At 42.1% G+C, this 13,373-nt stretch overlaps 1 protein-coding gene across 8 annotated transcripts in view; it reads right to left on the bottom strand.

The window, feature by feature from the left end:
• Positions 1 to 10,148, bottom strand: part of LOC130196186 (dmX-like protein 1) — a 54,670-nt gene extending 44,522 nt beyond the window's left edge. For 6 of the 8 annotated variants that reach the window (XR_008832201.1, XM_056418075.1, XM_056418078.1 and 3 more), the window contains exons 1-8: positions 9,825 to 10,148; positions 7,978 to 8,207; positions 5,760 to 5,885; positions 2,399 to 2,476; positions 1,797 to 1,875; positions 1,531 to 1,675; positions 1,173 to 1,239; positions 267 to 451 (exon numbers count right to left, since the gene is read on the bottom strand). Coding sequence is in view for 7 of the 8 variants with exons in the window: in XM_056418075.1 (XP_056274050.1) it covers positions 267 to 451; positions 1,173 to 1,239; positions 1,531 to 1,675; positions 1,797 to 1,875; positions 2,399 to 2,476; positions 5,760 to 5,885; positions 7,978 to 8,064 (767 nt within the window). In the remaining variant the exon portion in view is untranslated. Of the gene's footprint in view, positions 1 to 266; positions 452 to 1,172; positions 1,240 to 1,530; positions 1,676 to 1,796; positions 1,876 to 2,398; positions 2,477 to 5,759; positions 5,886 to 7,977; positions 8,208 to 9,159; positions 9,178 to 9,824 lie in introns of those variants that run through there. The other 2 variants (XM_056418076.1, XM_056418082.1) reach the window with 2 other exon arrangements.
• Between the last annotated feature and the right edge of the window lie 3,225 nt (positions 10,149 to 13,373).

Raw genomic sequence — 13,373 nt, 5'->3', positions numbered from 1 at the left:
TTACCGAGCCCTAAACAACCTGGCCCCTCCCTATCTTTCAGACCTCCTCCCCCAACCCGTTGCCTCAGGTCATTTAAGCAAGCCCTCAAAACATTCTTCCAACTCGCTTTCACCTGCTAACCCCTGCACCTACTCTCCGGTATGACCCGTATAGCTTCTAAAGTTTGAATTATTATTATTAAAACAAAAAAGGTCAAAGGGTGACGATTAAAAAGAGTAGCAGTGACACTGGTGACAAAGACATGTTGGCTTGACGGTGTCCATACCGTGGCATGTACTTGCTGGTCTTCCTCCATGAGAAGCCGGTAACAGAACGGGGATGTGCCAGGTACACAAAGGAGAAGGCCAGCTCTCCCTGGAAGCATTCACTGGGCTCTGGAGGCGTGAAGAGTCTGGAAACACCCAACTTCCACTTACTGGTGTTGTACCAGACCTTCACCAGGCAGTCGTCCTGAGGGGGAGAGACACAATAATGTAATCGATACCCCGCTGTTGTAACCTGCCATTACGAGATAGAGCCATTAGGTTGTAGTTAGGTACTGGTCAGTTACTTTACAATTACTCTCCAGCGTACACTTTGTCCGTCAACGAGAGTAGGCAGGGTTCATACACATGTTTACCAATGGATTTCCAGGAATTTTCAAGGACTTTAAACCAAATTTCCATGATCAAAACATTTTTTAAATCTCGGTGCATACATGAAAAAGTGTGGAAATGTCGTATTTAAACTAACAATGAAAATTCTAAAGCAGTACACCTTAAATGACACAAATGAATGAGACAATAGTTTGAATTAAAGAATAAACATGAATATCTTTTCAGTTAAGGTGCGTTCACTTGCACTTGTATGACAGCGTATGGCGGCTTATATTTTGAGCTTCATTACTTTAAAATCATATTCATTATTTAAAACTCCGCATAAAATGCACATATGACTATAACACATTTTCATGACTTTTCCAAAACTTTGGCGATTTCTTTTCCCAGGACTTTTTTCAGGCCTGGAAATAACCATTTTAAAATGCCACGACTTTTCCAGGTTTTCCATGACCGTACAAACCAATGTAGGCAATGTAAACATGAACCGTGCACACACTTGCATCCCAATAATAATATAGTGCTTGTCTGTCTGATTGATGTTGTGCTTAATGACATTAGAGAACTTGACTTACCTGACCAGCCGTAGCAAAGAATTCCCCGTCAGGAGAGAACTTCATTAAACTGACTTGAGATGCCATCCTTCAGACAAACACAAAATGTATTAATATTTTCAATACTTATGATAAAACATGTACGACACAATGGCCACTGTTTAAGGCAGATCATAATATTTTCAAATGAATGAATTACAACTAATTTCAATATCAGATTTGATGCAGTTTTGGAATATCCAAATAATATAATGCTGGGTTAACAAAATCATCCGTTTAGCACTTAACAAAAAAAGTGTTGGGGGGGGGGAAGCAACACAATCACCAGAGAGCTTTGCAGGAAGCATAATGTGCTGATGTCGTACTAATCAGTTCTTACTTGCTCTGCCAGATGCACCTCCAGGCGGAATGAGTCTCTCCGATGGTCATCCCCGTCTGCGTTCCCACTTCCTCAGCTTCATCTTCCTCTCCAGCTACATTGGACCAAAGCTGGAGGCTACTAGAGCCCGTGAGAAGCGTACAGCCTGGATACACAAAAACACATTCTCATGGATGTCTTGCATCATGCTTTTGTGTGTGTGTATATATATATATATATATAAATATTGGTATTTATGTTACATTAAGAAAGCACTGTTGAACTACCTGTGGGGTGCCAGGCAAGGTTCCGTACCATAGACTTTAATACAAATTGACCGGTCTTCTGCCATTGGCAATTCAACTTCTATACAAAAACAAAAACAGAAAATTAAAACAAACACTGGTAAAGAATGTTACATACTAAGAAATAAACACTTTACAATACAGTCCCTTGTATTGGTAGTTAAAACTGCAGAACAAGAACCGACAATGTGAGCCACATGTGATCAGCAGCTGTGCTACTGGGAACTTCTGCAATGAAAGAGGTACTGAGTTGTCTTTCCGTTCCTTATGACTACTCTTGGACTTTTCTAACAATAAATAGAAGGTCATTCAACTCTGACGTGACAGACGACTTCTGCACCCAGTACACAACAGGATTAAACAGTAAATGTGACAATGACACACTTGATGTCCTCCTTCAGTAAGAATGTGCGTGTCTTTGAAACATTAGTTCTTCCCTGGCAACTTTCCGATGAGTTTTAAATATTCTGCTCCATTTCAAATATCAATATAGTGTAGTTGAAAGAGAAACAAAAAAACTTGTTTTTCAATGATGATCTCATACCACGCATGACTGTGACTTGAAGGTAACGAAGGAAACTCACAGTCAGTGAAGTGTCTTTTTGATCTGGATGCTGAACCGGCTCAAAGACGCACACGATGCTTCCATAGGAAGCTGCAATCTGTCGGCAGGAGAAAGGCGACATTTTAAATATCAAGACTGACACAAAAGATTTCACTGAAAAGACATTTGGAAGAGTCACACATTTAAGATTTAGACAAAATATAATGAGTGGAGCTACTTATTAGAAATCCTGATTGGGAGCGAACACAAAATAAACTATATACAGGACTGTCTCAGAAAATTAGAATATTGTGATAAAGTTCTTTATTTTCTGTAATGCAATTAAAAAAACAAAAATGTCATGCATTCTGGATTCATTACAAATCAACTGAAATATTGCAAGCCTTTTATTCTTTTAATATTGCTGATTATGGCTTACAGCTTAAGAAAACTCTAAAATCCTATCTCATAAAATTTTAATATTTCCTCAGACCAAGTAAAAAAAAAGATTTATAACAGCTGAGTGTTTGTCAAGGCTCAGGAAACCCTTGCAGGTGTTTCCAGTTAATTAGACAATTCAAGTGATTTGTTTAATACCCTACTAGTATACTTTTTCATGATAGTCTAATATTTAGAGATAGGATATTTGAGTTTTCTTAAGCTGTAAGCCATAATCAGCAATAAATCAGAATAAAAGGCTTGCAATATTTCAGTTGATTTGTAATGAATCCAGAATGCATGACATTTGTTTTTTTAATTGCATTACAGAAAATAAAGAACTTCATCACAATATTCTAATTTTCTGAGACAGTCCTGTACTGTATAAACCATGACATGTGAATAAATAGAGTACCTGAAAACCAAGCCTAAAGCACCGAGAGGATACAACAATATTCGTGTCGAGTCAACATTGACTTGCTGCCGTGTGTGTGCACACCTCCCATTCATTCATTGCCGAGGGCTAAATGCTCAAGTGCTTTCCATGGGAGCCAGTCACAATGGCAAACAGACTGAAAGGATGACATTTCTGTGGCAGTGAACACAACCAACACGCTTAATCAGGCCAGGGCCTCAGATAACACGGTCAGAAGACGACTGTCACAGAATGAATAGCGTAAAAGGAGTCACACACACAATAATGTAAACGTACACAAATACAAAAAATCTTTTGAGACGGACAACGGCTCATGGCATGATGAGACGATCAAGAAAAATCTATCATTTTTTAGTCCACAGATCACGTTCAATCAAGTTCCAGTGAAGAGCAAAATGTAAACACATCTACACAAAAGGAATAAATAAATAATAATAAAACAATGAGTTGCAAAAAACTGAACGTCCGTTTCTTGTGTTATAATGACGACACAAACACTAATGATGTAGTTTATAAAAGTACATTTAATTTCCCTGATTCCTGCTGTTGGTGCAGGTTGTTCTCTCGCCGCTCTTCAATCTACTGCTCTGTATGCACGCCGTCGAGAACTATACCATTAATATCGTGAGAGGGGGGGGTGTCAGAGCTCAAATTAAGTACTTTATTTTCAATAGTCTTGTACTTGAAATACATTTCTCCTAATGACATTACGCACACTTTAACCTGCTGGGATGCGGCGTGACGTTGAGTGCATCGGTCCGATGCAGATTGCTTCCCAGTGATTATGTTATGCTTCAATTTGAATCGTAATAATGGGCATACGTGAATAGGGGCCGTGAGGTGGAACTGCCGAGCATGCTGAGAAACAGAATCCAGACCGCGCTGGGGGCACGCGAGGTTACTTCTGACCCGGCTCAATTGGATTAAACACCACATGACACGAGGGGAAGAGTGAAGGATTTGGTGGGAAACATTTTTTCGCTCTCATTTTAATCAAATCAGGTGTAGCTCCCTGCAGTTTAAGCAAGACTACCACAAACCCCAATTTAAAAAATAAACAAATTCTTTAATGTGCTTCCTATCGGTCTCTCTGCGGCGCCGTATTGGACCGTGTCATCGACCGAGCTGAATAGAATCAGACGGACACAGAGAGAGCAGGCGGGACGGAGCGTGCCACGAGGCTGCTTTCATTCATAAGCACCGGCCAACAGGCCCGGGAGGAGTTGTGGGTGCGTTTAGTTAATTGGGCTTTAGAACGTCACGCCGTGGTACAATCACAAGATAATGTTTTATTCCTCAGATTCACCGCTTTGTTTGTTCTCTTTACCTCTCTACAAACAGACAGCGTAACAACATATGATTAGAGTAATTTAAAATGGAGGAAGATGTTGCAATACTTGCATTTTCCCTTTTTATTTAATTGCAGAGGTACAAAGAGGAATCGTGATTACCGTGGCGGTAGTAATGAATCCGTGCTTCATAAAATTATACACGTTAATTTTTAATTCTTGCTCCACGATACTTTTAGGAACTAGGACATGCTTATATTCAAGCATGAGTGTTTGTCTGATCCATCTTCTACGCCTGCGTGTGGATTGTGACGCTGTGGCGAAGTGCATCGTGTGATGCAGCGGCTTGGAGCCAGAGACTCATTTCCCTGCGGAACAATGAAGTATTTCTCATCTCCGCACTTCTTCACCTGAAGATCTACCAAGACGAGTGAAATCGGAACCAGTTCCACATTTAGACTAATCCTGTCGCTAACTGAAAGCGTAAACACAAACTATTCTCAGACGTCTCCCTGCAATGCAGCTCAGCACCAAGCTCAAAAAGAAACAGCATAACAACAAAACATGAATGCAGAGCAGTCCCAGATGTAAACGGCGTTACATCAGCGAATGTAGCTGCGGTTCCACTACTTGCTTTACAGGGCCAATTTCTTCCTCACTTTAAGTTGTCGACAGAGAGCAAAAGTCCATTATACAGACTTTGATGCGAATAAATCTCTTCCCTGAACACACGAGTTGTGTTCATAAGGGAGCTTGCCACTAATGTGCCCTATAAAAATACAATCAATCTAAAAACTAAATCTGGGAACCGTCCGGGGCATTTTAGCGACGTTTGGGCCGAGATTCAACAAATGGATTCTGATGACTTTGTGAACTGAGCCCGACTACCACACACACTCCACTTCGATTACGGGGCCATTCAAAAATAAAATCAGGCAAAAGGAGGGAGAACGATACGCGATTGTGAGGAAGAAAGAAAACACAGCTTACTTTTTTTGCCTTTTTGAACTCTTTTAAACCAATGGATGGCATTAAAGGTTGTTTATTAATTATATTTTACGCATATCCTTCATTGTGTTTATATGGTGACAACATTTTCTGTGATACATTCTTAAACTTAGACCTACAATAAAAAAAACTTTAAAAAACATTCAACTGCAACATTTGTGTGCCACAAAAATGATTTTGCACATCGGTTGGTGAGCCCGACGGACCGAGCGCCGCGCCGTTACTCTTACCTGTCCGCCCTGCAGGGAGCAGTCGACGCAGCAGACCTGGATGTTGCCATGCTTGGCCCCCGGGATGATCTGCAGTCGCTCAAAGTCACTGCCCAAAATCACCACGTCGCATCCTGACGCATAGGCCTATGGAGAGACAGGGAGGGGGGGAGAGGGGAGAGATGAATATCACACTCGTGGAAAATATTGCATGACGGGTCACGCGAGGGTCACGTGTCCTGGAGCCAGAGTCACGGCATCAATACGCCGACGACGTACGACGGCTCTGGAGCGCAAGATAATATTAGAATTCAACGGCGTGTTTCTGTGGCTCTCGGTGGGAGATCTTCACATGAGCTGTGAGTCACTATGACTCTCGTCTCCTTCACAGGAGGACAGGCGACCATAAATATTTCTCCTATTGATCCACTCTGTGAATAGCATCTCACAGAGTGCACCAGCAGTTAGTGTTATGCCTTTGTGTTTCAGACACACAGGTCGGAGACCTTCCCGCAGTGCAAGGGTGTGCTTTTGCACTTTTAAGCACAATCTAAAACGTATATAGCCGCCAGTCAACATCACACAATTAGTTATTAAGCTAACACATGCCTATCCGCCCTCGAGGGAGCTCTTTGAGGCCTTTGTGGGACGCAGCGAATAAAGTAAGTAACACGTCACTTGGCAAATCCCTCGGTCTAAAGTTATTTTTTTATATCACAGGTATTTACATTTTTTGCATCGATAGCCCCGATGAGCTCATTTATAAAACAGTCCATAGATACCGTCCTGCTGATCAATAGTTCTAAACTGTGAAATGAGGAAGACGAGGAAAAGTGATTCTTCGACACAGATATTGGAGGTGCTGGTGGGTGAGGAGGTCACCGAGCACTCCATCCCTCCCAACTGTTCCATCCGTATAGTCGACTCTTGGCAGTGCATCCATCTAAGCGTGACAAGTCTCACCGCAGCGTGTATACGTTCATCCTGCGATCACACTCATGGTTTCCTATAGTCAGCTGTATCCGCTACATTTGGTATAACTAAAAAATGGAAGTTTGACACTATTTATTTCATGTTTTGTTCTGGAGGACTCTGCCTGTGTTACCGTTAGGACTCATGAGGATACATGTTCGCCACGGGGCAAATAAACTGTTTTCACTGGATTAAAATACCTCAATGAAAACTACCATCTCTGATCTGCAGTCCTTGAATTACGTGATCTTGAATTTCACTCTGCACTCGGGGAATGTGATGGTGCAGAAAGTGAAGATTAAATATGGAGCAATGTTTGATTTGAGACTTTAACTGGCATATATCTTTTACAATTGAGAAGTACTGACGGAGTCGTAATGACTCAGTAGCACAAGCAACACCGCTGGTTTGAATGTTCATGATAAAGTGGATCTATAAGTAATGTGTGACATTACATTTAATGCGATTATTATACATGCGTACCTATGGGTCAGAGTTCCCATACAGGTGTGCAGTCGCCTGTCAAGTTTACTATTGATAGATCAACCTTTGCGTGGGAAGTTTGCCTCTCTGTGAGTATGCAGCAATTAAAAGTGAGCGCGGTAAAAAAAATTCTTTACAGAGTGTGGTTATGCTTACTGTGTCATCTAATTAGCAACGGCTTAATCCCCATCAGAGAAAACTAAGATTGTGTGCATGGTGAGCACAAAGGGGCACCGACATTTACATCCAGCAACATGTTTCGAATGAGCGCATCGTTAATGTGATAACTCATTTTACTGCTGTTTGAGAGAAAAAGAGAAACATTTCATGCCAATACATTATTCATAACCGACACTCAGCATATTGATGCATCCAGTGTCACATACTACACCACATCGGATTGAGATTTGGGAACAACACCATGTTGTGAATAATAGTGGTGCAAAGTAAGTAGTGAGTAAGAAACTGCCACATAAAGAAAAGTAGTTATTGAGTGATAGTTCTGTGTAAATTGGTTTTACCCCCAGCTGTGAAGGATACTCAACTCTCATGCAAAAAATGACAAGAGACCTGGGCCAGTGTATAACATGGAGGGGTTAGCCTGGAGCTCTGGCACTTTAAAACAAATATTTTTCAAATAAACAAGCCTTGTTACTCTGTTTCAATGCTTCTTGTTATTCTTGTTGATAACAAATAAATTCCCAGTGTAAATCTAATTGTTCTCATTGTGAATAAGGAAATGGTCACTCGTCTACCCAGAACCCGACAGACGGAAATATCTTACCGTGAATGGCACATTGTTGACGCTCCCTACAGAGAAACAATTGTCTCCAGGGTTGACAGCTCCTGTAAGGACCTGATGGAGATTCATGATTATTTATAGTCCCCTTGTGTTCTGCTCTTCCTTCTCACAACACCCTCCCCCTCCAGGTGAGACTCATGGGAACCCATGGGAAGGACGTGTTCATCTCCATCTGTTGCCTGTGCTGTGTCTTCAGTGTCTCTCCAGGCTCGCTGCACGGAAGAGAGGAGACAAAAACAGAGTTGTAAACAAAGAATGTTTTGGTTCAGCACGCATCGAGTTAAGAGCACATTTACCAACTCCTCGGAATTGATTTAACAGTTGGCATGAGCGATGTTATCAAGGAGGAAATAGCTGACGTTTCTGTTGAATTACATTGTGTGCATACAGAGCACCAAGTGTTCCAAAACCTTTTCTGCGCCAGTCAAAAACATCCATGAAATGCGTCTCACAACGGGGCCATTGCATGAAAACATAGTGGTAGTATTGAGAAAGAACTCACTGCAAATAAGCATCAAACCTATTGGGCACACAGGCAGCAAAACAAATGGCGTCAAAGCTAATTTGATCTTGGTTGCTTATTCAATTCAGTTTATTTTATATAGCCCAATATCACAAATTTGCCTCAAAGAGTTTTACAATCTGTACACATACGACATCCCTGTCCCAGGACCTCACATCGGATCAGGAAAAACTCCCAATAAATAGAAAACAAAACCATTCACAAGAGAAAAAGGGAAGAATTATCTTGCTTATCTTAAAATCCATGCCACTTGTGACAGCTCGTTAGCATCGAGGGTCTCTTACCTGATAATCAGTCATAGTGGGCTTCTATATTGACAAATAGATTAGCATGCAAGGTAAATATGAGGCAGAGCTTAACATAAATAAATAGGACAACAAAATGATGCCTGTAGTAGCCAATGATGCACATGAGACACGTGTTGCAAAATCCCCGGAGGGAAATAATTCCGAGCAATAACTGTACGACGGCCAATTTTAAACTATGAAAAAGGTCTTTTAGGTATTACAATTTGAGAAATGTTGAGTGGGTATCAACAGATGACACCAGCACCTGGCAAAGCAAATCCAATGGACATTCATTAAAAGGCCATTATCGAAAGGGGGGCAGAGCAGGTGTCAGCGAGCCAGGTGACTCCCCACCTCGTCACACCTTAACTCCACTTCAGGTCAGTCTCGTTTTGTTTACTTGTAGAACGAGTCTGTCCACTTTGTTGCAGGAAGAGATGCACGGATACGGATAGTCATCGCTATTGACTTAAGCGGCTGTATCGTGGCAATGGGGCCATCTGGGATCGGATAGTTGAGGAATCCAACAACACGAGACCGTGTTTTAAAACCCCATCACGCCGCTGACGTGCTGCGGGCGAGCCGCACCTCACTCCGGGCGAAGGAACACACCGCGTCCGTTTGAAACGTCACACGCCAGTGTTGCATCTAGACATCTTATAGAAGAGTCAAACAAAGTCAACATGTTGCTCTGCGTCGTTGACACGCAGTGCATCGCGACACGTAGGCTCGCGTTGGAGAAGACGCGCGTTATGTCGCTCACGTGAGGCAGGCGACTCACACCGACCGACCGCCCGCCTGACTGACACCGTGTCAACCCGCACGGATAACACACACACACACACACACACGGGTCAGCGTCAAGCGAACTCTTTGCACACGTTAGCTCGCGCAAACTGACGCTATCTGCCCCGTTTTACAAGTCGCCGCCGCTAACTTAGCTGTCAAGTTGAGCTAACCAGCTGCGGCTCACTTTGTGGCAGCAACACCGTGAACACGAGAGACGCTACGCTACTCACCTCGTGCAGATAACTACTAGCGTGACGTTTCCTGGAGATAACAGACACCATATATCCCGAAGGAGAAGGCCCTTCTGCCGTCACGTCGCTCTCCCACGTTAAACGTTACGTCCCCTCGGTTAGCTGGCGGCAGCGCGTCCTGACGCTAGCTCGCGAGGCGCTCTTTTAGCGCAGCCCCCTGAGCTAGCTGCGACGTCGGGTCACTTCTGGCGCACACCTGACGACCTCCGGACGAGTCGCTTGGTGAACACTCCTCGAAGGCGTCAACCGCGAGAAGGGGCCCCGCGTCTCGCCGAGGTCAGCACGTTAAACGCTCCCAAAGAGGAGAAGCCTTCCCTTATGTTGGAAGATGTGTCATGATTATGACCGTTTCGCCGCGGTGCATTGTGGTCCTTGTAGTTGCTTTGTGACATCAGCGCGAGCCACGCGCGCTTGTGGTGAAAAACAATTCAGGCAGTGCCGCTGCTAGGCATGTTGGGGCCCTAAGCATAACTCCTTCATGAGTACCCCCCCCCCCCCTGAGATAGGAAAGGGTAATTTTTTTTGAGCAATTAACTCTTGTTCTGCCTGTTTTGTGATATACATGCCTAAAGGTGCCAAATTTGTCTAGACTGAAATAATATCGGCATTATAATTATTATAACTATGATGATTTTTTTAGTTGCCTATTTTTTGGTGCCCCCTCAGGACTTGGTGGGAGCAGCGGCACTGAACTCAGGTGCGCTTGTTTTTAACTGTATTTACAGGAGTTATGATGCATATTTTGTGATGCATAATCTGAATAAAAGTGGTATACAAACAATGTTGGTGCACGTGTAACAACACCGCAACAGTGATGTCGACTGACACACTTTATTGTTTGCATTACCGCAGTCAGGTAAGTTGGAACTAAACACATTTTTCTCATAGCGGCATTCAAGGTGTGTGTGGGTGTGGGTGTCACAAAATGTAATCCAGTGTTTGTTTATTTTCCTGTACATATCTCTCGTGTTTCTTGGTCAGTCGTGGTCTGCACACTTCTTATAGAGGGCCAGGACCTTTTGGCGCACTGCTATGACCCCCAATCACGCTATTATTTTCAACCTCTCACTGTCGAGTGTTCTTTATGATTTTTTGTCCACAAGGTGTGGTCATCAGATGCGAATTAACTCTAAATATACCTTTTATTTTACCATTCTCGTCTGAGATGAGGGGCATGCAGATGTGTGCTTGGAAGTGTGTGAGGTCCTTGCATTACTAAAGACAACCACAGGGTGTCGCTGTTGCTCAATACTTTGGCCCACAGGTTACTCTGACCTCACAATTGTTGAACTCGATTGTATACATTCTTCTTCTTTTTTTAATGGTATTCCTGAACATATTTCATTTTCTCTTACATTCAATCCTCTTACTTTATGTGTTCATAATAATATATGAATGGCTGTTAAGTTGACTAGAAGGTGGTTCTCAGTCTGGTTCACATGGTCAAACTCCTTCATTGTAACATTGCAATTATTGAACACATAAAATATAATCTTGGCTGCATATTATTTAGCCTCCAGCTCACTTCTTAATTTTGTGTACTTCCACATATTTCTGCACATTGTGGGAGGGGGCTGTAGGTGTGTGTGGGATGGAAAGCTTCTTACCCGATTAAAGCATGTGGGGATAAATGGGACAGACAGTGACCATGAATAATTAAAAATGTCCGACACGTCATTGACATTAGGGAAGGTTGGCGACATTTACCGCGGCGGCAGTTGGATGGTGGCGATGAAACTGTTGACTTCCCAGTCAGGAAGTAGGTCGCTGCATTATTAAAGAAGTAACTTTATTACTGTGATAAATATGATTTTCAGTTCCAGACAAACGCACACATGCATCCACTGCATCGCTGCAGGTTAAAGGTATGTGCACTAGATGTACACAAAATGACATTATAGTCTTGCATGCTTGTGCACACACACACACAATCCATCCTGGTGTAATATCATCCCTCTATCTTGTTTCACCATCTCGGTTTTCTACCTGTATAATTTTGACTTTGAACAACATCCTCAAAGACAAACTCTGTGGATAAAGGATGTTGCTGTTCAGTGTGATATTAAACTCTGAGTGTGTGTGAGCGTCTTTGCCAGCAACAGTTTATTTGTAGTGCAGACACATCAAAAGAAAGTAGGACAACAATACTCTCTTCCACTCTGTCCCACCTGAAATTGGAAATAACAATGTTAAATTGTAAGTATAGTGTGTAATAGTTATGTGTTCAAGCTCCTTCCTGTGCCACAACATGGTTTAATGACAGATGCTGACAGGCACGTGCACAGACATTTTGGGGGGCAGGTGCTCAAACCAAAAAAAAGGGCACCCATTGGCAATATGATTTTTCTATTGATCACTGTAACTTGAAGTGAGCAAGTAATTGGTTGTTACGAAACACCTGAAACACATTGTGTCATGAGAAGACATGAGAGCTGAAGACATGAGCGCCGCGGAGCATGTCGAGGCGAAATTCTCACAAGAACTCAAATAAATGCCCCGACAGATATCCAAACACATTTGGGGGGAATTGATGACAGAGAGAGTAAGTGTTATCCTTAAATACTGATTAATGAAGAAAAAATGTGTCTACGTCCCTGGGAAATAAATCTTGAGCCGGAGATGTGCCAGTTGTCGATTTCCAATATTCTATTTCTGATGTTCAGTTGTGTCTATTCCCCAAGACATGTGGCATAATAGGTTGCCCGAACTCAAAGAAGAAGAACAACTCATGTTGTCATTTAATTTCTGGATATATTGTACTTGTGTGATTCTGGGTATTGACTCTGTGCAGGTGTGTCTACATACAGATGTTCCAGATGTGTGTGTGTGTGTGTGTGCGTCTGGGTCGGCGAAATGAGGTGACCTCTTTGTATGTATTGTTTATGTATTTAATGTCCTGTACTCTCGTGTATACAGTGGGAGGGGTGGGGGAGTGGGTTTGTTATCTGATATTTCAACAAAAAGATGATAAACAATGGAAATATCAGTTCATGTTTATTGTGTTATGTACCTGTCAATATTTCCAAATAAAAGAATACATTATTTGTTTAAAGAAGAAGAAAAAATGGACTGAAGAATTAACAAAAAAAGATAATGGAAAGTAATCATTTGACCTCTAACAGTTTCAAGAAGTTGAGAGGGGAAACGTATAGCTGTCAAATAAATGAAGTTTAGTCGCAAGCCCGCGTCATCTATTGCTCATCCATCTGCCAAGTACAATCTGGTGCAGTGCATCAAATGGTGACATTTGTTTTAACTGTACATGGTCCCTCTGAAATAATAAGATTATAATATATAATATAATATATTTCATCTAGCATACAGTTTGGCTTTACAGCTCATACAGCTACTGAATAGCAACAGATAACTGAGAAATAATAATACTTATAATAATACTACTAATACAAATAATAATAATAATAACTCGTATGAATCAAATATATATTTAAAAAATATGGGGGAAATAAATAATGCCTCTGTATTGCTCAATCGCACGCACGCACGCACGCACGTCAATGCCATGGAAAC

The sequence above is a fragment of the Pseudoliparis swirei genome, chromosome 7, assembly GCF_029220125.1.
Source record: "Pseudoliparis swirei isolate HS2019 ecotype Mariana Trench chromosome 7, NWPU_hadal_v1, whole genome shotgun sequence".
Taxonomy (NCBI): domain Eukaryota; kingdom Metazoa; phylum Chordata; class Actinopteri; order Perciformes; family Liparidae; genus Pseudoliparis; species Pseudoliparis swirei.
The sequence above is the reverse complement of the archived record's forward strand: the minus strand, read 5'-3'. Positions and strand labels throughout refer to the sequence as shown.